General features: G+C 44.0%; 1 protein-coding gene across 3 annotated transcripts in view; it reads right to left on the bottom strand.

Annotated features, from left to right (window-relative positions):
• DENND5B (DENN domain containing 5B) overlaps window positions 1–25066 on the bottom strand; it is a 101250-nt gene extending 76184 nt beyond the window's left edge. For 2 of the 3 annotated variants that reach the window (XM_068190884.1, XM_068190885.1), the window contains exon 1: window positions 24850–25051. In XM_068190884.1, the coding sequence (XP_068046985.1) occupies window positions 24850–24961 (112 nt within the window). In that variant the 5' untranslated portion in view covers window positions 24962–25051. Of the gene's footprint in view, window positions 1–24849 lie in introns of all 3 variants that reach the window. The other variant, XM_068190887.1, reaches the window with a different exon arrangement.
• Window positions 25067–26276: the final 1210 nt, after the last annotated feature.

Genomic DNA, 26276 nt, shown 5'->3' with positions numbered 1-26276 from the left:
ACGGGGAGGATATGAAGAAAATAAAGCAAGCAACACCAGCTTTAAACAGTTCAGGGAAACTGTCTCTGCTTTTGCAGGCAAAAAAAAAAGTTTTCAATTTCTCAAGCATGGAAATTTTCTTTAAACAAAAAAGGATTTCAATGAGCACTGGTTCAAAAAATGGAAACAAAAGACACCCAATGCTCTCTAGAACTTGAGGCCCCAAACTTGTGAAGGAAAACTGCTAGGACACAGAAGAAAGGAAGGTAAGAATGAAATAAGTGTAAACCAACCTGAAATATGGAATGATGAAAAATATATAATTACCTCTTTTTGAAAAAGGGTTCCCATAGCTACCTTACCAAAAGCTGGCTTATGAAGGAAGAATTGTGTAGCCAGCAACTCCCTCTTAAGTAGATACTGCTCATTTCCCCCCTCCCTCCCACACACTGCAAAGGCAGTCCAGTCATATGCTGTTATTGGACATAACTGCTTTTATAATTTATACCAAGACAACTATTACAGTGAGAGAAACCTGCACCCAAAGAGCCTGAGGCTCTTCACTGCTTTAGAACAGCCATTGCTGCAACAAGCTAGGGACATTTTTTTTTTTTTTTAATTATTCATTATTGAATAATTGCTGCAACCAAGAGCAAAAGGCCCTCTTGGAGATGCATGAACAGTGCTTGAATTCTCTGTATGGATCACCCAGCTGCTAACAGGGTGCTCCAAAGCATTGCCAAGACAATCACAGTCCTTCATTAAGGATTAAGCAGTGCTTCAAATGATGCCATGCCTTTGACAACACTTTAGAAAAGGAAAAACATCATGCCTGGCTAAGCCAGAAAGCTTGTAAAATGGCCACAGACAGGATCTGTAAAAGGTGACTGTACCTCCACAGGCCCCTGGTGATACCACTTACCTCACTGGGATGAGCTCAGCATTGCCAGGTGAAATACCTGGCCCAATCCTCAGCTGGGTAAAACACGGGGACAAATCCTGGGAGTGTGGACAGGGACTTGAATCTCATGTTGAACCTGTACCTGCATTACAGAATTAAAGTTCCTCTGAAATGCTGCAGCTTTCCTTTGATTACACAGATTCATGAGCCCCATTAAGAAGGTGATGAACAATTGCTTTTTACTTCCCGGGGCAAGCTCTTTTCTGGATATGAACCTAATGACTTAAATCCATGCATGTTGCTGTAACTGGCACTGCTGATGTCACACTACTTTCTGATGCTTCCTCCCTACTATTCTAAAGAGGAAAGGCAAGGGAAATCCTGTTCACATGTATATTTCAGGATGATCTTTGCCTGCCTGAACTCACACATTGAACATCAAATTCTAACATTTTAATGTGGTGGCTCGGCCATGTTTGTTGTAATTAAAGTTTAACAAGTTTTTAAAGCAAGATTTTAAGTTCTACATTAATATTTCACAACGTGCTGCATTACTTTGTGCCATGCCCTACCAAATACTTTATACAACTTGCAAAAGCCTTCTGTTCAGCCAGATACTGCAGTTCTCCAAGCCACAGCAAAGCAGTGACCTGTCTCCTGCCCTAGGAGAATGCACTCCTTCACACAGCCCCTTACATTACAACCAAAAGATTTGTCCTTGTAAATTGAAGCCTTGGAAAAACTACGGGATGACATTGAAAAGACACATCAACTTACGTTTTACACCGTAAGGATGTTTCATCTTTTAACCAGTGACAACTGGGCCAGAAATCAGGAGCTGCTACTCAGAAATCATACACAGCATCTAGACCCAGCCACACCATGTGCTCACACAACTTCCACAGAGATTTCCCACCACCTCTTTTCTTCCACAAGAGACTTGCTGTAGGCAACCATCACAGACAGCAGGACCTTAAACTTTCCATAAACAGCCTAATTACTTGATATCTCCTTTGTGAGGAGAATTTTGGCAAGAGGACTTTCTGTCTCCTCAGTCCCACAGATACTGCACACCAATTCTGATGAGGAGGCAGTGTTTCAAGTAGCGCTACTCCTCTTGAGAGGCAGCTCAGGAATGCTGCCTAGAAAGCAGAAGGGAAGGGCAGGAAAGAGTACACAGCCTGGGAACAGGATTCTGCCAAATCTTTGTCAGCCTGTGCCACTCTTCCCAAGTGCTCGGAGGTGAAGATCTGCTGAACCCTCAGCCAACCACAACACAAACCCACAAATTAAAATGGGACCTAGAGGCTCTTTTAGCTCCTCCTAGAAGGATTCTGGGGATCCGATGAGGAATTTTCCGTAGACAAGCCCAAATAAGAGGTCTATAAACAACCACATGTGTACTTTATTGGTAGACATGCAGAAAACACTGATAAAAATTAAGTTTTGCCATACCAAGCTGCTTCCTGTAAGACTGAGACTGGTGAGAAAAGCTGCATAACAAATGAACTGGATAAAATGAATACATCAAAGATCAACATATTGATGGACTCATTTGGAAATTAATTAATCCATACTGATGAGTCCACCACTTTGTTTCAGCTGGTTTTGTGGAGGAGGGCAGCTTTGATTAAAGCAATGATTGTGCTGAACTTCAATCTACTTGAATATTTTATTTCTTCGTATTCTTACCTCTGTTTGAAGGACCATGGCTTGTTAAGCACGAGTAACCACACGCTGACAAACCATTGTACCACTTGAGACAGATTTCCAAGAGGGCAGGGTACACCAACTCCCTTTCGGGGCAATCCACAACTGCTGCTGCAGTTTATTAGACTACTGGAGAGGTCTGGCATCTTCCTGAGCTGGAACAGTTTCCTAATATTGTGTAAAAGAGCAGCAAGCATATTCTTCAAAAATGCCAAATCTGTCTGCTCTGGGAGTCTTCAGAGAGGTAATCTGGCAGCCTCAAGGAAGCAATCCAAATAACTACATTCTCCTCTCTCACTTCCAAAAATATCATCACAAACTCTGTTGTTTCCCTCTCCCTCCAAACTGACTAAACCACTTTCTAAAATAAGGTTACAAGTTGCAATAGAGAGGTCATACAGCGATGGGGATAAATCTCCTCCATCAAACAAACTGAGCAAAGTTATACAGCCATCAGCTGAATTATTTCACATGCTGGGGATGATCATAAAGAGAAGAACTGAGTGCACAGAGGACAGCAAAACAAAACCTAACTGATATCAGTAGAGAATGAAAAGCCATTGCCCATGTCTGCCATCACAGACTGAGCTCAGCAGGAGGATGCACGCGCACCCAAGCTCTCAACTATTTCAGTATGGAAACCAACCTTTCCAAAGGGTTACCATGAAGATGTGTTTCCTGCAGCAAAGTTATTTCATAACACCGTCCATGAATCATACTCCACAGCAACAGCATATACCAGCTGGTAAACAAGATGGACAACACACCTGACCAGGACAGGAATTCCCACACAGGAGTTAACCACCATTAGGGGATGACAGAAAGCACTTTGAACCATCTCTAGCATTAGGCTGACCCTTTAGCAATCTACACAGACATTGATATGCAGCACAGAACAGCATCTGTAGCTTAAGCTACTTAATAAACACGTGGCATTGCTTGAGTGAGACATCTTAGTTTTTAATTCAGCCTTCCAACAGAATTTAACCCAGTGATACAACATATGGCCACAACTACAATTAGTTGTCTTGTATGAAATTAGCATGTTTCAAAAAGGAAACTACTTTTCTTCAGAGATGCAGCAAGGTAAAAGAGAAGGCAAAGAGACTGGCAAGATCTTTCTCAGTTAAGTATTGTGAAGATGAATTTCACACAGAAGTTCTCCTCTGAAAGGTATCTACTGTCAGAGCAAGTCCTTGGAAGCCTCTTGCACCACACCTCTCCTTGCAAAACACGCTTAGAGACCCTGAGATAAACACCTCCTGTTCTGTTAATACTTCAATACAAGAGCCAAAGATTGGAGGATAGGAAAATTTCTTTTGAAAATTCTTTTTGAAGGAAAGAATTTCAGACACCAATGAATGGACATAGATTTTGAAAATTGTCAAAATCTGCTCCATGCTCCCTGTGAGATTTTCAGCATGCTAGTTTGGCTAAGTCTTTTTGCGCAGTTAAATGTCCCCAGATAGGACAGTCACAATCAAGTCATTTATCTCCCTAGAATTTGTCATGAACAGTTGCAGCTCTCCTGCTCCTGCAGCCAGTGCTTGTCAGTGCTGCAGTAACCATCACCACTGCCAACTCAGTCCTCACTCACTGCTCCAGCAGCAGGACAGCTTGTGCAGCCTGTTTCAGAAGCCTGCAGAACTGTGTGCCATCTGCAATGCAAGGACAAAGATGATGCAGCCCTGAAAACCACCACCTTGGCTGACAAGACTCTACCTGGTTGGAAGCTTCAAAGAGAAAGGAAAAAGCACTCCTCTCAGTCACAATTTCACTGAATGTTTTACAGAACTTGAATGTAACCAAGCTCATGCTTCCACAGCTTTCTGAAGAAGCTTGGGGAAATGACTCCACATCAGAGCCATATCTCAAGAAAAATGTAAATGCTGTACCCATTTAAGAAATACTGTACCCATTTAAGAAATACTGTACCCATTTAAGAAATACTGTACCCATTTAAGAAATACTGTGATTTGGCTGTCAGAGGTTTAGCATTAGTTCATCTTGTAGTACAAACATTATATATATTTATATATATATATGTATGAGGTAATCCCTATATGTCATCTGTCTCAACAAATCCTCTTAGAAACATTTATAGAAAGGACTTCCCATTTATGTCTTTTTCTTACCTCATAGATTTTGAAATGTGGATTTTATATTCAGCCTTAAGAAAGTTAAGAACATTATCTTGACTTATCATGAACATACATAGAAACAAACAGACACACACAAAAAGACTGATTTCTTGTTTCACATTTCCACAACCTTCTATTAGTGGACCAAGGGAAAAAATGTCAAAATTTCTCCTGTTAGCATAAGTGAAAAGTTTGGAGAGATTTATAAGATCACTCCTGGTAGAACATTAGGACTTGTGGAATAATGAGGCTCTTCAACAAGCATTAGAATTGGTTGTTATAAAAAAACCAAAAAAGTGACACTGCATATTCTTATGTGCAAGAGCCCTGACACCAAATGCAGCAATCTCCTTCACTCAGATCACTGACTGGATACCTTATGCAAAAGATTACTACAGCTCTCTGATCTGGTGCAGAAAAAATGCACACAAGAAGCCATCAGGTTTCCAGGCTTCTTCTTGAAGCTGTCCCTATTGGCCATAGAGGTCATTGTCTCTCATTTAGGACAGTCAGAAATATCCAGTGAATTGCCATTAGTGAGTGGAAAAGGGTCTCAGAGAGCTGTGAGCCTGCAGAAACTCCCTCTTCTAACAAACCAGGTTACCTGGGGCTCTTTTGTGATGGAAAAGAGTAACTTGGTCTGCACGTGTATCTGTACACACACACAGTTCCCCACTGATCTGGAGAAAGACCAGCCACCACCACCCTCAGCTTCCCAGGCATTGTGCATCTTTGCTTTGACTTTCAGCACCCCTAACTCATCACTTCTGTTTGATAATCCTTCTTGCCTTATAACCTAAAAAAAGCTATCAGATCTCTTGCTGGTTTTGCTTATGTCCTAAACTACAGACTTCTTGTTCTCTACAAATTTCTGCAACTTAGCTACTCCAAACAGTATTCTGTATTCCAGCTTTAGTGTGCATTTAACCTCAAGCTTTGTATCTGTTCTATTTTAGTCCAGTGCACCAAATAGAAGTGAAACTTAAGCTAGAAAAAGACTTCTGCTCATTGCCTTCTATTCTTCTCACACACACCCCCCCAATACTATTCAAGTCACTTGAAAGTCATTTCCTCTGGGTCCAACAGAAGCACACACCATCGCCCTTAATCCAGGGCACAAATCTCACACACCCATAGGGGCACACCCACAACCACAGATAAACTACATCACTCTTCCTCTTGCTGCATTAAATCCCTCCTTTTTGTCATGACATCTTAGTAATCAGCATTTTGGATAGCACAAGGAAAAAGCTCTCATTTCAGCATGGGTAAACAAACCCAGCAGAGAGTCTGTTTTGTCAAGGAAGTGACACAGTCTGCTGTCTTGCTCAGTTGGTGGAAACTGAGCTTGCGTTTCAGAGGTATCTCAAATATATTTGAATATTATATTCAAATATACCTGAAAAACTGAGGTCTCTGCCTTTTTTACCTTAAGAACTTTAAAGAATTGGCATTTACCCTGAACTAGAGCAGCATTCATTTGACAAGGTTATTAAAACCACCTTCCTGCTCAGGCTTGAGCCTGTGCCCTCCAATTTCCTTCTCCACCTCAATTTATCTTCCTCCAATTGAAATCACTGTTACAGCAGATGAGGGTTATCAAGTTTATCAAACAAAAACAGCAGCTCCTACATCCAAATGAACTCAAATGGAAGGCATTCATTTGGACACCACTCCTCTCCTTCCCAACTCAAGTAACAACTAATTTGGTAGGATGTTAGCTCCCCACTATCTCACTAGGCAGGCTGGGACTGCTCCTCACTGAACTGATTCAGAGCCATCCAGTTGTGTGTGCAAATGACTGCAGCTTCCATAGCCAATGATTTCATTGCCTGTACAAATAACATTTTTTCCAGTAGACTGCAGGAATGACAGAACATAAAGCTCCTCAGGACCTACAGTCAATGCCACATCAGAACTGAAATTTAGGATTTAAGCTTCTCCACTATAACCCTTATGCTTCCAGACAAAAGTAATGCTCCCTTGCAATAGTATGTAAGAACTCCTCCTTTCCTCTTGCAGCTCCCAACTAATCTGAGTTTTCCTCCTCCATTGAGGCTTGATCAGATGCATTCTCCATAACACAGTTTATCTTGCACAGGCGCCCGCCTGGACCTCTGCAGGGAAGAGAATCCCTGCAGAACACAATTCATTTTTGTGTGCTGGACACATGCCAAATGTCCCAAATTGACTCAGGAGGAGGAAATGACCATCACCACCAGGTCAAGAAGGCATTTCAGTGCTGACTTTCCAGTTCACACAGCATTTACTCAGCGTTTTTCATCACTTCTCTGCAGCTCTGTATGCGGCTGACTAGCAAAGGCAGGGGTTGAAACTGCTATGCCAGGGCTTGTTCCAACTTGGCAAATTCAATTAAGTACAGCAGAAAAAGTTATTGTCTGATAGAGCCAAAGATTCTTTGGCTAAACTGACTAAACCAACTGCTGTTTATACAAATGACAATCCCACCATTTTTGTCCTCACTCTTCAGAAATTTATTCTTTGTAACTGTCCCTTTTAATCTTTTTTTTTTTTTTAAGGTCTAGAAAATACAAAGACTACACAAAAAAGATACAGAGGGTCATACACTTAACACTTCAATAAATTTGATAGCTCCAAAGCTGCAGTATATACACATTGCCAAAAACCTGGAGTCCACAAATAGACTATAAATAACTTGTTGGCTTCCCAAACTCAATACTCATTTTAGATATAATCATAACACAGCTACCTAGAAGTACTTGATGCAAATTTTTCTTAAACAAAACCTTTTCAATTTTTATCTGATCCTCTTGAGCTAATGATTGCACTTCTGTGAAGCTTCTGTGTCACTCTGTATTTTAGTGAAAGAGAGACAAGAAAGTCTCAGCTTTGGAAGTTTAAAATTAACTGCATGAAAATGATGGGCTTCCTCAAGCATATTTCCAAGGGTCCCATATACACATTGGGACTTGACACCACGGCACTGCTGCACCTAGAAGGAGACAGAAGTTTTTCTGCTGCTTGAAAGGAGTTTAGAGGTAGCTGGCTAGGCTCACTCCTGGGACATGTATTTGATGATTGAACCCTTGTCACATCTCCAAAGAAAATCATCAGCATCAGCTATCCAAAGCTGTCTAGATTACATATCCAGACATGATAAGCCCTTCCTTGGCAAACTATTTAAATTCCACAAAACAGCCAGGTAGAAGACCTAGGAGCCCGAATCAGTAGAAACAGCCTGTGTTTAGACTGCCTACTATAGATCAGCTCTCATCTTCATTTAAGAGCTGGGTACCCCCTCATTTAAATTAATCCTATTGACCAGGAATGCCATTTTTCTGGGCCTCAGGTCTTTGTCAGTAGCCTTTTCCACCCTTCAGAGGAAAATTTGGCAGAGGGACAGGCTATCAGCTCCTGTAGCAGAAAGCTCAGTACAGAACCAGGCCACCACATCAAAGACAGTCATTTTACTCCTTTAATTCCCTCCAAAAAAAAAAAAAAAAAATCCTCTTTTCACTGCTGCCTGCACAGCGTTGGCTCAGGCACAGTGCTGTGAGAAAAGCCAGGGCAGGGAAGCAGAGCTGGTCGTGCTGCTCACCAGCTGATGACTGGGTTTCCTTCTGCCCAGCAGGGCAGGGAAGCCAGCAAGCCCCCTCTCCCACAACAGCCCCCAGCCACTTGCCAGGGCTGGGAGCAAGTCTGGAGAACAGGTTAATTGCAGGAACAGCCAGAAACACAGCAGTGAGAGCATGAGTCCCAGTGCAGCCTGCCAGCTCTCTGCCAGCGGCTGGCAAACGCTGGTTTGCAGGAGAGTGACAAGATGCCTGGGATGTCTGTGGAGGCATGCCTTGGGCTGCTGTGTTTGGGGGCAAAGGGAAGGTGCCAGTTTCCTTTGGCTGCCACCACAGTCTTAATATGACATTCAGCAGCAGCATATTAGCTCACATGTCACAACACAGCACTTTCAGCCCCATTATTAGCGATGCTCCTGTGTACCTGCACAGCCACACCAGTCACTCCCCTTAGTAAAAAAAGAAAAATGCACAGTAAGAGTGTTAGGAAGGACTGCACCATGAGAGCAATGGGCTAAACAAATGGGCAAGACCAGAACCCAGGATCTCTTTATAGTGCTGGAGGTCCTGTTCATCTCCAGCTGTAAACAAGAAAACTGCAGAGGCTTTTACTAGTTACATTTGCTAAGTCCTGCAGCAGGATGTCTTCCTGCCCTCCAGACCTGGATTGTGCAGCTCTGTGCTTCCTCCAGTAGTTATACATAGAAACAACCCATTAACAGGTTAACGCACAGCACATAAATAGATCGTATCTGTCAGCGTGTCTAAGCCCTACAGGTCAGCTGGCCACTTTATTTAAGAGACTCTGCAGCAGACTCACTGCAGGAAAGCAGGAATTTCCACTCTGGACTATAGGGGCAGAATGTGATCAACTGCTTTTCTGTTGTTTTTAAGGGAGGACAAAACTTCAGCACAAGAGAAAAATCAAATGAAAGCTGAACATTATTTCTTCTCCAATCTGTGCCTTATATGCTTATGTGGCAGAATAAAGGCAAACAACCTGAATAAAACCAGATGTTGCATTTCAGAGTTTGGGTGGGGGCTGAAGAAAAGAACAGAACCCACTCTAGGGATCATTGTGTGCATTCTAAAATACAAATATTTTAGAAGATGTCAACACATCACTAACATCATTTGGATGTTCAGCTTGCCTGAGGGAGGGCAAAAGGGAGTCCTGCTATTAATAAACTGTGTTTAGCTTTGAAATGTAAAGCTCAACTATAAGGACACAACAGTTTTCAGGAAAAAGACCCCAACTTTTTCAGCATGCAAGCTGCATCACTTCTCCACAACAACTTGCTTTTAGAAACAGATGGCAGCCTGCAAGACCTACAAATCCTTTGTCTGGAGTGGCAAACTAGGCCCTGTTGCCCATCAAAGTCAACCGTGGCATTGTGAAGCACTGACCCTAACAAATCCATTATGTTTCTTTCTACCACAACGCTAAACCAAACAAAATGAGTCAGACTTACTAAGAAAGGGTGAGGGATTTTAAATCCCTTTCCCCACCATCCCTGCAAAAATAAAGACAAAGGGGAGAGTCTGCACTGACCCTCCACTGATGAGCCCGGCAAGGAGAGCTGCCCCCTTGGGCCAGGCTGCCCCAAGGAGGATGGATTTGGGGTCAGAGCATTTATATGGCACAGTGCAATGGCTTTGGGATCAGCACGCTCTGTCAGTCAAACTACCCACACAGACAAAAGTGAGTAGCCCAAGCAGGAAAGAAAGGCCCTTATGCTGGCTGAATAATTAGGTCTGATGTGCTTTGTAGTTTCGCAGCCCTCCCTTTCCAGCCCTGCTGAAGTGCTGAGCAGATACACAGCACAGAGATGGGGAAAGCTCTTCACAGGTGCTGCAGGGAAGAAAATATAATGTTTTTTCTCGTTTGCCAGCTGAATCCAGGCAATGTGAAGACACAGGAGCTCATATCAAAGAACTGCTGCCTTCAAGTCAAGAGAGAAAACAACAGAGAAGCCTGCTGAGGTGGTGATGGATGAGGTAACGGTGTGGAAAGGATCGAAAAGCCTTTTCCCTGCTATGGCTATTTGGTGCATCTTGACACACAAAGGAAACACCCATCACTGGTACTCTCAGCAGACACCTCCCAGCAAGGAATACTTTTATCAAAGAAAAGATCTCTCTCAATAGCAGTGGGTCCAGTTTATAAACAATTCAAATCACTTTCATCTCACATATCAAAAAACAAGAGACAAGAAAATCAGCATCCTCAGAGCAACAGTTTGGTTGGATTCTTCACACCCTCATAAAAATTGCTGCCCATCCCCCTCCTTTACTGGTTTTCTTCAGCATAAAACAATCTCTCAAGGACATGGCAACAACCACTGAAATTCAAAGCATTGAGATCAAACACATGAAGCTGACGCTCATTACAGCTAAATTATGTCACCTATCCAAAGGCTCAAGCTTATTATTTAAGACAATACAACAGTCATTAATCACAGCCATTGTGTACTGCTCGAAAGGCCTCTAGAAAGCTAAAGAATAAAACGGAGATTTATTATACTACAGCGCCAGATTTAATTACACGGTTTTCTCCTCAGCATCTCGCCACTTGTAGTTCACCACCTGTTTGCACCAGAGGACCTGAAGCAAGGAGGTGCTGCCCTTGAGGCCAGGCACACAAGAGAAGCCTGTGCTGCGCTCTTCTGCGGCTGCTGCAGCAGAACAGACCATTTTGGGGAATGCTGGCAGCCAAATCACTTGTGCAGAGCTATTGTTTTCCTTTCGAAGTTTTAAATTTCCAGTTCCTTTTCATACATGTGCATATGCAGAAAAAGCACACCCTTGAGGCCATGAGCAAGGAGAAACAGGTTGCTGTCTTCTTCCTAAAGCTGCAGCGCAAAGCTCCATGCCCTCGCCACCACAACAATGTATTTAAGCAGTATGTCTGTCTGCTGGCAGCCCTCTGAGTTTGCATTTTCTTCTATAAATATTTAATGTAGAAGAACTGTTCATGTTACCCACTTTGACCGAAGTGTTTTGACAGCCATGCTCACCACATGACAATGATGCTCTATTTAACGCTGCAGCTGCAGACAGGAGGATTTGGTTTCAGTTTTATACAATATTGTGAAACTGATGACCTCCTACAAATAAACCACTTAATACATTTTTAAGGAGCAGAATTTAAATGCATTAGCAAGACAATTGTCAGTAAGCCACTACAAGAAAGAAAAACATAAATTTAATTCCTGAATGCAAAAGCCTGCTTAAATTTAACTGCAATTCCTTTCTTATTAAACCTATTCAGATGGTGAAAATTAAAGATAATCAAGTCTGCAAAAGCTAAGTAGCCTCCTGAAACTGTTTTTCTTATAGAATAGTTTCCAAACTTTCCAGACCACATATTGTCATCAGCCCTCAGAGGCCTCTACACACTTTTACCAGCCAGTTAATTGAATACACACAGAAGATGATGATGGCTCAGTGGATCACTTGGCTGGCCCCAAGGGAGGTTTGATCCCAGCCTCTCTCTAACATACAAAGACTCGGCATGGTCTAGCAGCAACTAACCAAGAGTCAGTGTTGCACATCTGAAGATCATAATATTTTTTCAAGTCAAGAAAAGTCGGGGAAACAAAAAGACCTAAGTAACCCAGCCAGTCAAACCCACACAAATAGCTCTGCTACTGTTAGTGATGCAGTAAGGCGCTTAAATATTCTCACTTTAACATGGAATCACTTAAGCACAGTTTGGAAAAAAAATATGTGCTGTAAGAGCAAGAAACTGAGTCAGCAGTGCTTATCCTTCCCCACATCCCCTGGCCCCCAGGGGTCGTCTCAGTTACCCAGGGGCTCATTAATGCAGTCATCTGTTACAAGCTTGCTAGAAGCATGGAGCCATGCCACTTTGGTGTGAGCAGATTAATCAAGCACAGACTGCCAACCTTCCACTGCAAGGCAATGCCATCACCTTCTAGGCTATTTCAGCAGGCAGATTCAGCTGGATATTGTCATTTACTTCCAAGACAACTCATAAATGTAAAGTGATTAGCCATCCCTTGCAGCATCTTTTACTGGAGTTACTCAAAATTTAATGCACTTAATACAGTTTTATGACTCCTAATGAATCATTAGCACTTCAATACATCAGACTACAGATTTTTGTTCTTAACAATATCATCAGAAAAGTCAGAACAGTATTTTAGAACAATAAGCATGAGGATGAGCTGGTTTGTTCTTGAATGTAGGAAGGGGAAGATAGGAAAATAAAAAGATAGTAAAGAACTCACTTCCCCAGCATATTCTGCTTCTGTATCTCCCATTCAGTACATTTTGAAAAAATACATTAGTGTTTTTCCATAGACACATCTCTGGATGCAACAGTACCAACATAGTCAAGCTCCTACATCCTTTCATTAAGCTTGAGGGAGGACTTGGACCCTGCAAACAACCATCTGAGAACTGCTATTTACTGCCAAACATAGCTTTGTTCCCACTGCCTGTTATCACACTGTAGCACCTGAGACTGGGCAAGGGAGACTGATGGCTTTAGCACAGCTGTAGGTTTTCACAGGTATGGGTGAATAGCACTAAGAATTATGCAACAGGATGGCAGGACAGAAATCATGGTTCTCTCATCTTCAGCTCCTTTTGCTCACACAGGCCTGCTAGCTCCAGTAGTCCTTTCTTCCTCCCCCTCAGTACCAGGAGTTACCTTTGCTCCCCACCCCACCAGATGGGCAGGAGGCAGCACGTGCTCTGCTTGGATCCCAGCTCTGGGGCTGCCAATTAGCCTGCCAGGATAGCCTCGTGGAGGGGCCTCCCTTGCTTTACAAAGTGCTGTGGCTTTTCCTGCAGCCTTTGTGCTATTGTGTTGCAGCATATGTCACAGTTGAGACAGCCATAACACACAATTTCAGAAGGCTTTAAGCATTTGCCCAAACAGAGCAACAGCATACCTCATCAGAAGGCTTCAGTCATCAGCCCAAACAGAGTAACATCAGCTCACTTCAGAAGGCTGCAAGCACCAGCCCTTCTTGTTCTTTAGCCCAACCTTTTATAGTCTTCACCTTACATGCATTGCACCTGTGTGCACCAATCCCTTTGGTGGTTGGTCAGGGCAGCTGGGCACTCCATTCTCATTACCTTCACTACTGCTCACCTGCTTTTCACAGCTGTACCCACTGGGGATGAGGCTCGGCCGCAGCCCCACTCCCAATTACCACAAACTGTGTGACAACACTATTGGAAGGTTAATTAGGATCTCTGTTCTAGCTGCAGGGACTTCACAAAAAAAAATCCTCTTTCTTTTCCATTCCATCTCTGACAAAATTAGTTGAAGTTGGTAGATAAGACTGGGAGGGGAAGATAAGATTGGCTTGAGGGGGGTTGGTATTTTGACTTTTTTTTAATAAAAAGGAAAGAAGCCTAGTGTGATCTTGTTATCAATCACTCAAGCTGTGTATTGCGTGTGATAACACTGAACTATTAACAACACAGATGGTCTCCTGCTTAGTTAGCATCAGCATCCCTTTTGAGTTATTCAGTGCATCACAAGCAATACTGGGACACGGTCAGAAGTCATTGTCACAAAGTGCTGACAAAATATTAACCAATAACTGAAACCCAATACCGATTTTGAATTGCAGATAGCTTTCAGATAATTACCACCATCATATATGATCTGTATCTTGGACACGCCGCTGCAATGGCTGCTCTGGGACAGACCTAAATCTGTGCCTTTTCTCCCCAGTTCCTGGACAAATGGTTCCTCCAGCGCCAGCATGGACCCGAAGGCAAGGAGCATGAATACATCCAGGCCGCCAGACGACGTTTTGTCATTCTTATTCCCGCTGAAAGCACAAGAGCTGAACTAATCGGGGCCTGAGCTCCTGGGTCACAGCCAGGGCACCCGCGCCAGGGACCTCGGCTCTTTCTCACCTGCTGACAGGGACAAAGCAGGGCTGAGGGGCCTGAGCTCATTAAGGCACAGTTTTCATGGGAAGTTCAGCCCACATAAGGCTGGAGGGATTTTTTCTTTTGGTTTTGGTTGTTGGTTTTTTTTAACAGTGTGTTACGCTGAGCAAATTTCAACAGGGCTCTTTCTTTCCCCACTCAACTCACCACTCTGCAGGCAGCTCCAAGTAGAGAGAAACAAAGACATGGGCATAGAAATGACAATAAGTTGTTACCCAGAACTGCTGTTGTGAAAGTTAACATCTCCCATCACCATTCCCCTTTTGCTAAGTGCAATAGCAGACCACGGTTACAGCTGCCTCACCCCATGCAGATGTTCATATTTATACAGGAAAAAAATTATTACTTAATAGCATTCCCTACACCAGGATTCTTTAATTCTTAGTCATTCCCCAATTTCAGACACAAACACTAGACAACACATCCCTGCTTGAATTAAGAGAATCAAACAACATCTGCTATCACACTCACTAAAGCCAGAAAGAGTCAATATATTTGCAAATATGTTGTAAGAGAAACCTATCTTGAACAGCATCATCTTGGGAAACAGCTAAACACCTAATCCATCCATGCTGAGTAGCTGCTATCCTGATTTCCAGAGATAAATGTTCTCCCTTAATAGATTCATAGCAATAGTAGTTACAGACAAAGGCTGACAACCCCAAAAGGGGTGCATTAAAGACACTGTAATACCATTCTTCCTGGCCTTGATATTTCTGCAGTGCTTACAAGGCATCACGTACAGCAAAATACACCCTTTATAGCTTCACACACATCTACCATCAGTCATTTTATAAAGCACCTGGCAGTTTTCAAGCAATGTGAGTCATGACCAACATTTAATCTTCATATACTCACAAAATTTTAGGGGGTTGGGTGTTTTCAGAGTTTCTGTTAGTTTTGTTTGGATTCTTTGGTTTGGGGGTTTTTTTTAACAAAAAGTGGGAATTCTTCCTCAAATACTTGGTGCTGTATATTTTTGTGTAGCTATACTGGAAGAATAAAAGTGAGAAAGCCCAAAATCTACATTCCAAAAACTCCCATTCTAGAAACAGTGCAGCAGCCCTTTATCTTTTCCACACCAGCCAGCTTCACAGCTGAGAGAAAGCCTGTGTTAACAGAGCTAGTGGTCTGTTTTTAAGCATAAAATTGTTCTTCATTTTAAATTCACGTCAGAGTATTGCACAGCATAAAACAAACAAGAATACCAAGTGGGAATGCTGATAGAAAAATAGGATTGTGTGAATAACTCATCAGCAAATCCTCCCCTCCCTCAACAATGAAAAGCCAAATATTTATTCAATTGCATATTGCATTCTTTGCTCAAATACTTCATAATTTGAATTTAAAACAACAAATCTCAATTCTCTTTCCTGAGCATCTCTGGGGAGACCAGAGAGCCCAGCAGAAGGTATTTACACCATCTGACTGGATTAATCTCAGCAGCAATCTGGAGAAAAAGCAGGAGAGAGGGGTTCCTAAACAAATGATTTGGACCCTCTAGGCAGGCTCCGGGTCAATGAGAACACGGACTGCAGAACCTGTCAGACACCTGAAGTCAGTGTAAGCAATACCTATTTGGACCATGACAGCAGCATCCTCTTCCAGAAACCTCCAGCTGATTCCAGATGCTGGAAGCATTCAGTCCAAAGTAGGCTGCTTGGCCCATCTGATCAATATTTCATTGAGGAATTACCAGATAAATGAGTTCTGGGTTTCATCATTTCATTATGAAGAGCTCAGCCCTCTTGTGTTTCAGTCACAAGGGACTCAAAGCACCTCTGACACCTGGGCAGCCTCGTGTAAGGAGCAAACGTGGTGAAGCTTGATTTTCCCTTGTAGCAATAGTTCCTGCTCCCACAGGTGACATGGCACCGCATCGCGTGCCACCGCATGCCAATCCGCTTGTACGTGAAAATTGCTCTGCATGGAAATGAGCAGAGCTTTATAGAGATGCTGAGGGGAAAATGCAAATTTATACAAATAATTTCAGTCATCCGTGAAAAGCAGCAGCCACTACACACCCATGACGGTTGAGCTTAGCTTTTTTTTTTTGTTTAATCCTGCCATTGTTTACACAGAATGGTGTTTCAGATTAAGCCCCCTTACCCTTCCACATGTTAGTCTTTAACATGACAAGAGAATACCAAGAAGGGGGTGGACAGAGGATACTTCTGGCTTTCATGCTGGGCAACTTACCACTCACACAGATTCAAAGCATGATTTGACTCTATATCAAGCTTGATATAAAGCTTGCTAGGTTTTTTTTAAGTGCTACTAGATCCCAGAATTATTACTGCAATTTGATGCTTAAAATGACTGTAAAGCAAACTCAAATTCATGCTCCAGGGCAAAAGGGTGCTCACTCTACAAGACTGACATATTTAAACATTGCCTCTGAACACAAACCAGGAAGAGCTCACATGTTTGTATGAAATTGTGAAGGTTGTTCTCCTGTGAGAGAGACAGATTTCTTTACAGATCGACCAAAACCAGACCCCTCACTCCAATATCATATTCTACTAAAAGTTAATTTTGGTACTATCACTTGAAGCAAGTCACTGAAATCTGGCAAAGTACTTCAAACCACAGAAGGACTCTTCCCATTCCTCTTTCTCATGGAATACTCTTCCCATTTCACTCTTCAAGAATTTGCTTGGATGTTTTGATGTTACTTTTCATGGCTTGAGTAGTCATGGGGGTAGAAGCAAAACTTCAGACCCCAAAGGAGAGTGGCTTCACGTTTTCAACCAGGCACTTCCACCAAGCCTAGGACACCCCAATAAGAGAACCTTCAGCTGAGATACAATGATCAGACAGCTGATTAAAAATGATCTTTGACTCCAAGCAAGAAGCACAAATGGACTTGTTCATATTTTCATACTGGTAATATAACAAATTTCTTCCAGCCATGCGTACGTCTGACACCTCAGCAGTCTATCACACATTAGTCATCTCCCCAGAATGTTTCTTTTACTATGATGACCCATCGCCATTTCTTCCCTAATTACTTTTGGGATTATCAATATGGCTAATGTGATCAAAAAAACACAGTGAAATCTTACTGTTTCCTGACCAAATTTGGTTCTCCTCAATGCAATTTTTCCTACTGTATATATTTTTGCTATTCGCTGGTTAACAGATAGACAATGAAAAAACAAGAAGAGAAGGAAAAAATGGGAGGCTATTTACAGTCATGAGCTATATAGAGATTCACATATTCCACACACTTCCTCTCCATGCACACCAGAGGTGGCTCAAGAAGAAACTCTTTCCACATATGTAAGTGGTCCTACATGATCTCAAACAGCACCAGCCAAAGATCACAGCATTAACTGCATCGAGGTGCACATACTGTTTGTTTTCTTTTCCCTTCATTCACATTTCTCCTTGACTCCAGCCCTCATTGCAACAGACCAGAACTGCAGCAGGAGCAGTGTGCCAGCCACATATCCAGTGCCAGCCCACGCAGAGGCTTTGTGGGCTGAACACTTGCCAGCATGTTTTAGGGACGAGCTGGCATTAAGGACAACTTGATTAGTCCATGACAAGCAGGTGAAAAAGGCAGGCAAGAGAGCCCTGCCACCCTCGTCCTCCTGGCTTACATGCAGCCTCTCCTGAAGCAGCTCATTTTGGAGTGATTCCTACGTGGAGCTCTGCATTGGCACAGGCGAGCTGTGGGAAGGGTGTCAGGGCACTGGCACAGCTCCTGTAGCACTGGGAAATGGCTCTGGCGAGGACACGGGAAAACAGCTGAGCAGAGAAATCAATATTACAGTCACGCACCGCCCTGAGCAGTTCTGACATATTTATGGTTACTGCTCTTCTGCGTGCAGAGCGCTGGGCATCGCCTTCCCCCAAAGCCACCATCCTCCAAGCACCCTGAGGACCAGGGCGGAGGTGGACACCGACACGGGAGCCTCTCCCCTGGCGGCAGGACCTTGACCTCAGGCTCACACCACCACATCCATACCCTCCCCACTGGCACAGGGCCGTGCCGAGCCCGATCCGGCGCTGCCGCGCTCCCCGGGACGTGCCACGCTTGTCTCCCGGGGCTCTGTGCCCCAGGCAGGCGGCAGTGGGCCTGGGACCCTGCCTCTCCACAGCCACTGCACCACTAAGCCACCAGGATGGGCCAGCAGCGACTCCAGGCTGATGCGCAGGAACAAGATTAGGGCTGGATTTAGGTCGTTCTTATAAAGGACAGCAGCTCAGCCATTCTGCCTGGCAGTGCTTTGATTACCACTGCAATTACAGTGTGCGAAGGAAAAGGGCTGCCTCCTGCAATATTAATGGGGCAGTTCCTAGCATCCTCCCTGAAAAAGTCCCCTCACGTGCGCTGTCACACCTTCTTCTTCTCTGTTACTGCAGCAGCCACTGGCAGCCAAGCAGCCTCCGAGAGTGCAAGAGGTTTTAGTCTTTCTAAGTGGAAATCAAAACAGCAGCTTATCTAGCAAGCAAAGTACAAGAAATTCTCTTTGGTTTAGCATTAGTGAGTCAGTGCTATTGACAGGAATAATGATGTTTTTCCAACCCAATCAGTATCTTATTTTCAAAGGAATACAGTATAAAAAACTTAGATGAAGGCAAATGTACAACAGAGTAATCACACCAGGGCTGGGCGAGCATATAAATCCAGCATTTCTCTGGCATATATACAGATAGAAAATAAAGTGCTATTGCTGAAACACTGCAATACATCACAGCCATCAGCAGTCCCACAAATGGTGTGTTATCCAAGACAGCAAGAGAGTTACTCCTTTTTAAAGGTTATTGTAACTGGAGATCATACTTGTCAATAGTATTGACAGCTCTTTATAAAAAGCACTGTTTCCTTTGGCTACAGAAATCCTCCTATAGGAACTAAGTCTTTAATGCATAATTTAGATTTTTTTAAATAAAATTAAAATCTTTGTGGTATTACAATGGAATTCTGGTTTCCTCCAATAGCAAAAAAAAAGAAGAATGAACCATTATAGCAATTATCTGTGCCAGCACCTTTGAAGATGTAGAAGAGAGCAGAAACATTGTTTCTGTTTCAGCATCCAATTTTGGTTTCCCAAAAGCAGGGATTATCTCCATACTCCTTTAACTAGAAAAGCAACACTTTATATATGCAGAATAAGATTTGGTTTCACATGAACAAAATATTAATGCATCTCAGATTTTTATCAAACAGGTTTCCCAAATGAATACACAGTATTTCCCTATTATTATGACAGCTCACAAAAAATGACAGTTACTTCAATAAACCGGCTAGTCCATCCAATCCCTAATCCATGAGACTTGGTTTTTTCCAGCTATAATGTCAGAAGATTTAGTGCTGCATTTGAGCATCACTTCTTAAGGGGGGCTGGAGAAATGCTTGAATTCCATTCCTCCCACAAGCCCTGCAAAGATGAGAAATCCTAAGCAATCGACCTCAACTGCTTCTGAGGAGCAAGTTAAGTTTTGTTAACTTGAACAGAATAGGCCATCTGCCTCTACTTGCACCATTCTCATCCACATCTAGGTTACTTAATCTGGACAATCCCTCCAAAAATGCTTTGTGCAAATCTGGACTGCACTTAAAAGTGAAAAGCAAAACTTCTGATTTTCATTTGTGTCAGTTGCGTAAGTCATGAACAGGAATCGCAGCTGATCAGATATTCCTCGGTAAAGGGAAACTTAGTCTATTTCCAGCAAACTCGGAAAAACTCCAATTGCCTATTTTCAGAAAAGCCATGCACACAAGAAGTTGTATGACTGTAGTAATGCCACCAAGTTTTCTGGCAGCGCACTTGGCGCACAGACTTGGCACGGAGGAAGCGCGAAGGAGAGCGGCGCAGGCGGTGGGGAGGCTCTGCGAGGCGTGAGCATGCAGGTGCCAAGCACACACAAGGACAAAAAAGTCTTTTGGCTTTCTAAAAATAAGAGCCTACTAGATAAGAATCACGGTTAGCCAAACTGCAGCATGCCCTGTTTGGATTTTAACATTTCATTGAAGGGAAATTAATTTCCAAAATGTGGATATTTGTAGGGAAACAGCATGAGGTAGAAGAAATGTGCATTTTCCCCAAGACATTCAGCATTTTCAGTGAGCATGACCAGTACCTGCTCTCTGCTTTGCTGGCCATTAAAATAAAGAATTTGATCTTAAAAGTAGAGTAATGAAGCTCTCTACAGTTTTCACGCATACACTGAATAGGACAGTAAGACATTGAATCTTTACACAATGGCCAAAACTAGACAGTGCGAGGTAACATTTACAATTCATGTGTGTGGGAAAAAAACCTATAAAAAACTTATAAATCTTTTCACACAGCAAGCAGGCTACCATAACCACCAATATTCATGTCTAAAACAGGGAAGGCACCATTCAACATGGTCCTTCAAGTTCCAGTTCCCACACTGGCTTACTGCATCTTCTCTTCCTCAAAACTGCACCCTCAATGGAGACCAGTCCTTCCACTTCAGAACAAAACACCCATCCCTAATTCTCTCCCTACTTTCCTCCAGAGCACTAAATTACTTCCCCAGTGAAGTATATTTCATTTTCTTTTTAATTGAGTCGTGTGTACTCTGGATTTTTCCAAATTGTAGTTTGTGACACTTAAACAAGATCCTACAAAATTTAATGTGTTCCTCAAGCAAATGGTAAAAGCTGATACAGACAGAAAACCTTGCGCCCTGAACATATAGCTCACTATATATGCTCATGAAGTTCATATAGTACGACAAAACATATGATAGAAACAAATTAATGAACAATTAGGTCCTTTTGGTAAAAGCAATGTTAAATATTTACTATAACAAATTCATTTGAGCACATGCAATTCCAAGGCTGGTAGTCTCAAAATGGCTTTACCTGAAAGAAGCAGGCATGAAGAGGAAAAGTGAACTGAAATTTATTTTCCATAAGCCCTAAACATGACAGAAGAGCTCCCTTCACCCTACTTTAGTGGAGTTCAACACAGCACTGACACCAATACTGAAATTTTCATGCTTTTCAAGATATTTCACATCAAATACTCTGCTTTTCTTTTATGATCTCTCCAAATATTAAACGCCAAGAAATCCTTAGTTTCCTTTCCTCCTTCAAGTCCCTGGAAAGAGCCTGGAAAAAAAAAAAAGTTTTTTTCCCTCCATCCTTGAGTGAGAGCTTTGTGATAAGGGCCACAAGTGTTTTGACAACATCATAATCTACACACAATTTTGTTGTGTGCCTGGATACACTACCAAGTTGAGCAATAGGTAAACAGCTTTTAGCTGTTCAAAATTAGTTCACTTAAAAACCCCAAATCAGCCATCTGAAGAGCCAGCTGGGGAACAACTCACTCACTCAAAAAAAAAAAAAAATCTGTACCAGAAAACATCGTACATGCAAAAGACAAAAAATAATCTAAGCAAAATGAACCCTTTGCTTGGTGGAAAATTCTGATCTAACAAGCTTATTTTAAGCCCTGAGCATCCATTCTGTGGAAAAAGAACTACAAAACAAAATACTCATCCCTAAAAGCATGTCAAAATGTTCTACAACCATAAATGTTGATTTTATTTCATTTTCTGAACAGACCTATCAACACTACAAGAATCAGAAAAGCAGCTCTTTGGCCTACTTTCACGAGTAACACTTAAACATTTCACTTCAGGCCTGATGCAGAAGATGAGGATTCTTTTTTTTTTTTTTTTTAATTAAAGAGAGCTTTTGTGGAAAGAGATTTTGGGCTTAAGGCAAGGAAAGCCTCCACACAGGGGAGAGTCCTGGGATGTCCCCAGCCAAGGCAGGGCACAGTCAGGGAGATCCAGGTGACCCCAGAGCTGACTCACAGGCAGCTCCTCAGCACACCATGCACCACGGTGAGCTGCCTGCAGATCACCACCGAGTCCATCTCAAATCCTCAAAGGTTTTCTAAGTCCTGCTTCTCTCTTCACAGGAGAGGCCCTGGGCCTCCAGAGCAGCAGCAGAGCTCCTCTTGCCCCTTCTCCTGCTCTTTGCTCAGCCCCAAGGCAGCTCCATCAGTCAGACCTGGGGTGAGCAGGGCGCTCTGTGAACACTGGCTGCCAAGGGATTCACGGGTTTGGAGATAAGCAGGTTCTTGATGACTTTTTTTTTTTTTTTTGCTAAACTGGGGATGATCTGTGTAGCAGCTTAAGTCACAGCAACTTTTCATTGATGCCTTGTGACTTACCTTAACAAGCTCTTTAAGCACAAGGACAGCAAGATGTAGCTATCACAGCTACATAACACTGAAAGAACAGGGTCATTTACTTCTACAAAGAATTTCAAGAACATTTTTAGAGAGAATAGCCATTTGTGGGTTTGCTGTGATAGAACAGACTTTCTGTTCCCTCAAGCATCTTTCTCTCCACCCATTACAGCAGACAATTCAATTGTAGTACCTTGGTTTATGAAACCTGTAACACAGATTTCTAGATGGGCTCTCACTACTGCCTGCCTACAGCAGCATTAGTACTCCCCAAGCTTTAACAGAAATGTTTTCTCAGCTACATCTCAAACTAGAGTTAATTTTTCCACGGGCTGTATTATATTTGTGGCTCACAGCACTCCCTGTTCCTCCCCAGCATTTCCCACTGCTGAGCTCCCAGCTGATAGCAGAAAGCTCATGTCACGAGTCCCTAAAAATATAGCATTGCTCAGTGGCAATGTTAAGTCCCATCATATTTCTGTTACTCCACTTCTTCCTCTATCACATCCCAACCCTCCTAAGGTATTAAGAATGCCTCCTAAACTGGCATTACCAGAAGTGTTTGTATGTCCAAACCATATTGCTGGACCTTGCCTAGTTTAAGTCAGTTGCAAAGACATTGCTTCAAAAATTACTATTTTTATTAATTTCTCTTTGAAATTTTCACAACTGCACTGTATTTTATAAATTAGTGTATCCTGTATGTGACAAAATTACTTTCTTTCACTGAAAAATGAAGAGGGAGATTACTTTAGCTTTGAAATCTTTTAGTGTTGCTGGAGCAGTTCATGAATGACCATGGAAGAGGAGCCCTGTAGTCGAGGCACCACATTTGCACAAACCCACCACACTCAGCCTGTCCTTGAGCAGTGCTCCCCAAGAACACAGCTGTGCACCTCCCTGGGAAATCAGCAAAAGACAACTTGGAAAGTCTGGGTACATCGGAAGGCACTGCCTACCAGCCAACACGGCTTTAAAAATAGTTTTTTTTTCAGATAGATGACTCAAAATTTAGGTAGCTGAAACCCCAATAGGTCATAGCACGCAAATCAAACACTGTATGCCATCAGCTGAGAGGTGGCTCCTGGGAGTCAGGAGTTTTCTACTAAAAGCAGCAAAACTGAAAACACACAGTTTTTTGTGGTCGTAAGAACATGTGAAAAATCAAAGAGATGAAAGTACATTTAGCTAATGCTTCAACTGGGAGACCCCAGGGCTACCTCCATATAGTAGTGTGTGCTCACTGCCAAGGGTAGAGACTAAATAACCCTGCCTTAAGATAAGGTTCCTTGGAAAGTTGTTCCTCGGAAACATGCATGCATCCACCCCTTACACTGTTGTCAAAAACATGAACTTCAACCAGCGCACATTGACCAGTGATCTAGTTCATCGTGTCTTTCTCTTACACAACCAGAAGGCAAGGTACTTCCTGATGCAATAGCTGCAGAGACCTCATTAGGATCCCATCCTCAGGATCCCACTGCCAGGCAGAGGGGCTCACAGCTGACTTCAACTTCAGCCACGCACAGCTCCTTTGCCTGCGGTGTGAAGGCACAGGAATGGGCAAACATCGGCACTTAAACACTTCCAAACTCGTAACTCCATGAGGAAACACTTAGCTTCCATGCAATTAAGCCCTATTATTAAGCCTGAAGCTGATCGAATTTTATATGTAAAAACCTGACTTAAGTAGCTTTTTTTGCATAAACAAAAGTGACATTGAGGAAGAACTGCTGCCTTAAGCCAGCGTAATCAGCTCATATCCAGTCATGAGCCCACCAAAAATAAGCATTGTAGAAAATGTATTAGAGCCTAAGCAATAATTTCGTTCCTTTTTTCCTGTAACATTTTTGGGGTGGAGGGGGAAAGAAGGATGCGGGAAAACTATTTCTGAATAGACATAAGGTGCGAATAAACATAATAAAGATGCGATTCCATTAATATATTCAGTTCTTCCCAGATCCCTCCCCCTCCTTTCCAGTGCAGAGACTGAAGAAAATGCATCTGCCCCGGCAGAAAGCTCGGTCATTCGGCTCCCTCCAATTCCGTAACCCCGGGTTCCCTTCTCCTGCCAGTGGCACCCCGCTGGCCGCGGCCGGGCCGCTGCGCCCACCCGCCGGGGCTGCCTGTCCCCGCCACCGTCGGGGACCGGGCCAGCGGGGTCAGCGGAGCCCGGCCTGCGGGAGACGGCGCATCCCGGCGGCCAAACGCTCCCCACCGCCCGGCGGGAGCTGCTCTCGGGGGGATGCTCCACCAGCCCCTCCGGAAGATGCTTTATCCTCTAAAGTCGCTCCCTCCCTGCGGCTGCCACCGGCGCGGCGACCCCTCCTCCTCCCCTGCTCGGGGGGAGCAGACATTTTGAGGCAGCGCATCCCAAACGCCCGCCGAGCCGCAGCGGTGCGGGCGCGGGCGAGGCCTCCGGCGGCGCCGCTCACCTGCCAGCTCGTCGGGCTCCAGCCCGCTCTCCGCGTCGATGCCGCACAGCACGAAGTAGTGGGCGAAGCGGCAGGGCGCCGCGCCGGGCCCGGGGTTGCCGCTCCCGCTCATCCCGCCGGCGGCTCCCGGCGGCGGCTCCGTGCGGCAGCAGCGCGGCTCGGGCGCGCCCGCGGGCCGGTCACGGCGCGCCGCCCCCCATCCCCGGCGGGGCCGCGCAGGCGGGCACCGAGCGGCGGCGGCGGCTCCGGCGGGCGGCGGCGGCGGCCCCGCTGTCAGCTGAGCGGGGCGGGGACGGGCGGGACACGCCGCGCTGCCGGACCGCCCCCGCGGGGCATTTAAACCCCGCGCGGCCGCCCCCGCCCCGCGCCTTGCTGCAGCGTTCCCGGCGTGCCGGGAGAGCCGCGGGAGGCTTTGTCACCCGTCGGGTCCGCGAACCTTGGGATACGCGATTGAAGCCTAAAGCTCCCCCGCGTGTGAGCAGGAGAGGTTGGCTTTATTTAAATAAAGCAGGAGACGGGCCACTTCCTATCGGGAAAGTCTCTTCCCCCGGCCCAGGAGGGAGCTCCCGGAGCCCCGCTGCCGGAACGGGCCGAGCCCCGCCCGGCGCCCGGGCTGCGCTGAGCGCTTCCTGCGGGAATCCTGCCGGGGGAAACGGCTGCTTCTCCTCCCCACCCGCATGTGGAAGCAACAGCCACCACCCGCGGCGGATGGCTTTTGTGCGGTCTCCATCCCCGCGCCGTGATGGATGGCACGCGTACACGTTACGGGCGAGCTATTTCTTGGCTACACGCATCCCGTTTCCAAGAAAAATCTAAAATGTTGCTTCGTTCCTAGTTTATTTAAGATTTACTAGCCATTCCGCCGTGTCCAGAAATAAATCAGCATTATTTTACCCGCGCTGCTAGAATCCTTCTCGTTAGGATCACCCGATGCCAAAATACAGGCAGCTCCATCCGGGAGCGGCACCTACTTTTAAAGAGGCAGAGATGATTCTTTTGAAGTTCTAATTTTTTCTTCTCCAAGGTGATGAGATTCCCCCCCATATGTCGATAATTCTGACATCTGGATATCATAAGAATATCGTATCATTCAGTATTTTCCAGTATTATCCAGTATTCTGGATATCATATAATATAATTCAGTATTTTCACTTTTATCCTTTTGTGTTTCATCTGTTTATTAGTCCTGGTCCATGCCGCCTGTAGTAATTACAGTATTGTAATTTTCTTACTGTGGACTCCTATGACCCCTTTATTTTACCTCTTAGCAGTGTGAATCACGTCTTTTCTTCTTATGGTTTACATGTCCTTGTTCAACAAATGCCTATGATAAGAAAATGCCTACAAGGAACTTGATAATTCATCCACCTTGTGTCATTTTATGGAGGTACATGGAGTAACTGTCTGACCTGGAAGCCACCTAGGTC

This window comes from Anomalospiza imberbis, chromosome 5 (genome assembly GCF_031753505.1).
Source record: "Anomalospiza imberbis isolate Cuckoo-Finch-1a 21T00152 chromosome 5, ASM3175350v1, whole genome shotgun sequence".
NCBI lineage: Eukaryota > Metazoa > Chordata > Aves > Passeriformes > Viduidae > Anomalospiza > Anomalospiza imberbis.
This window is presented reverse-complemented; position numbering and strand designations above follow the sequence as displayed.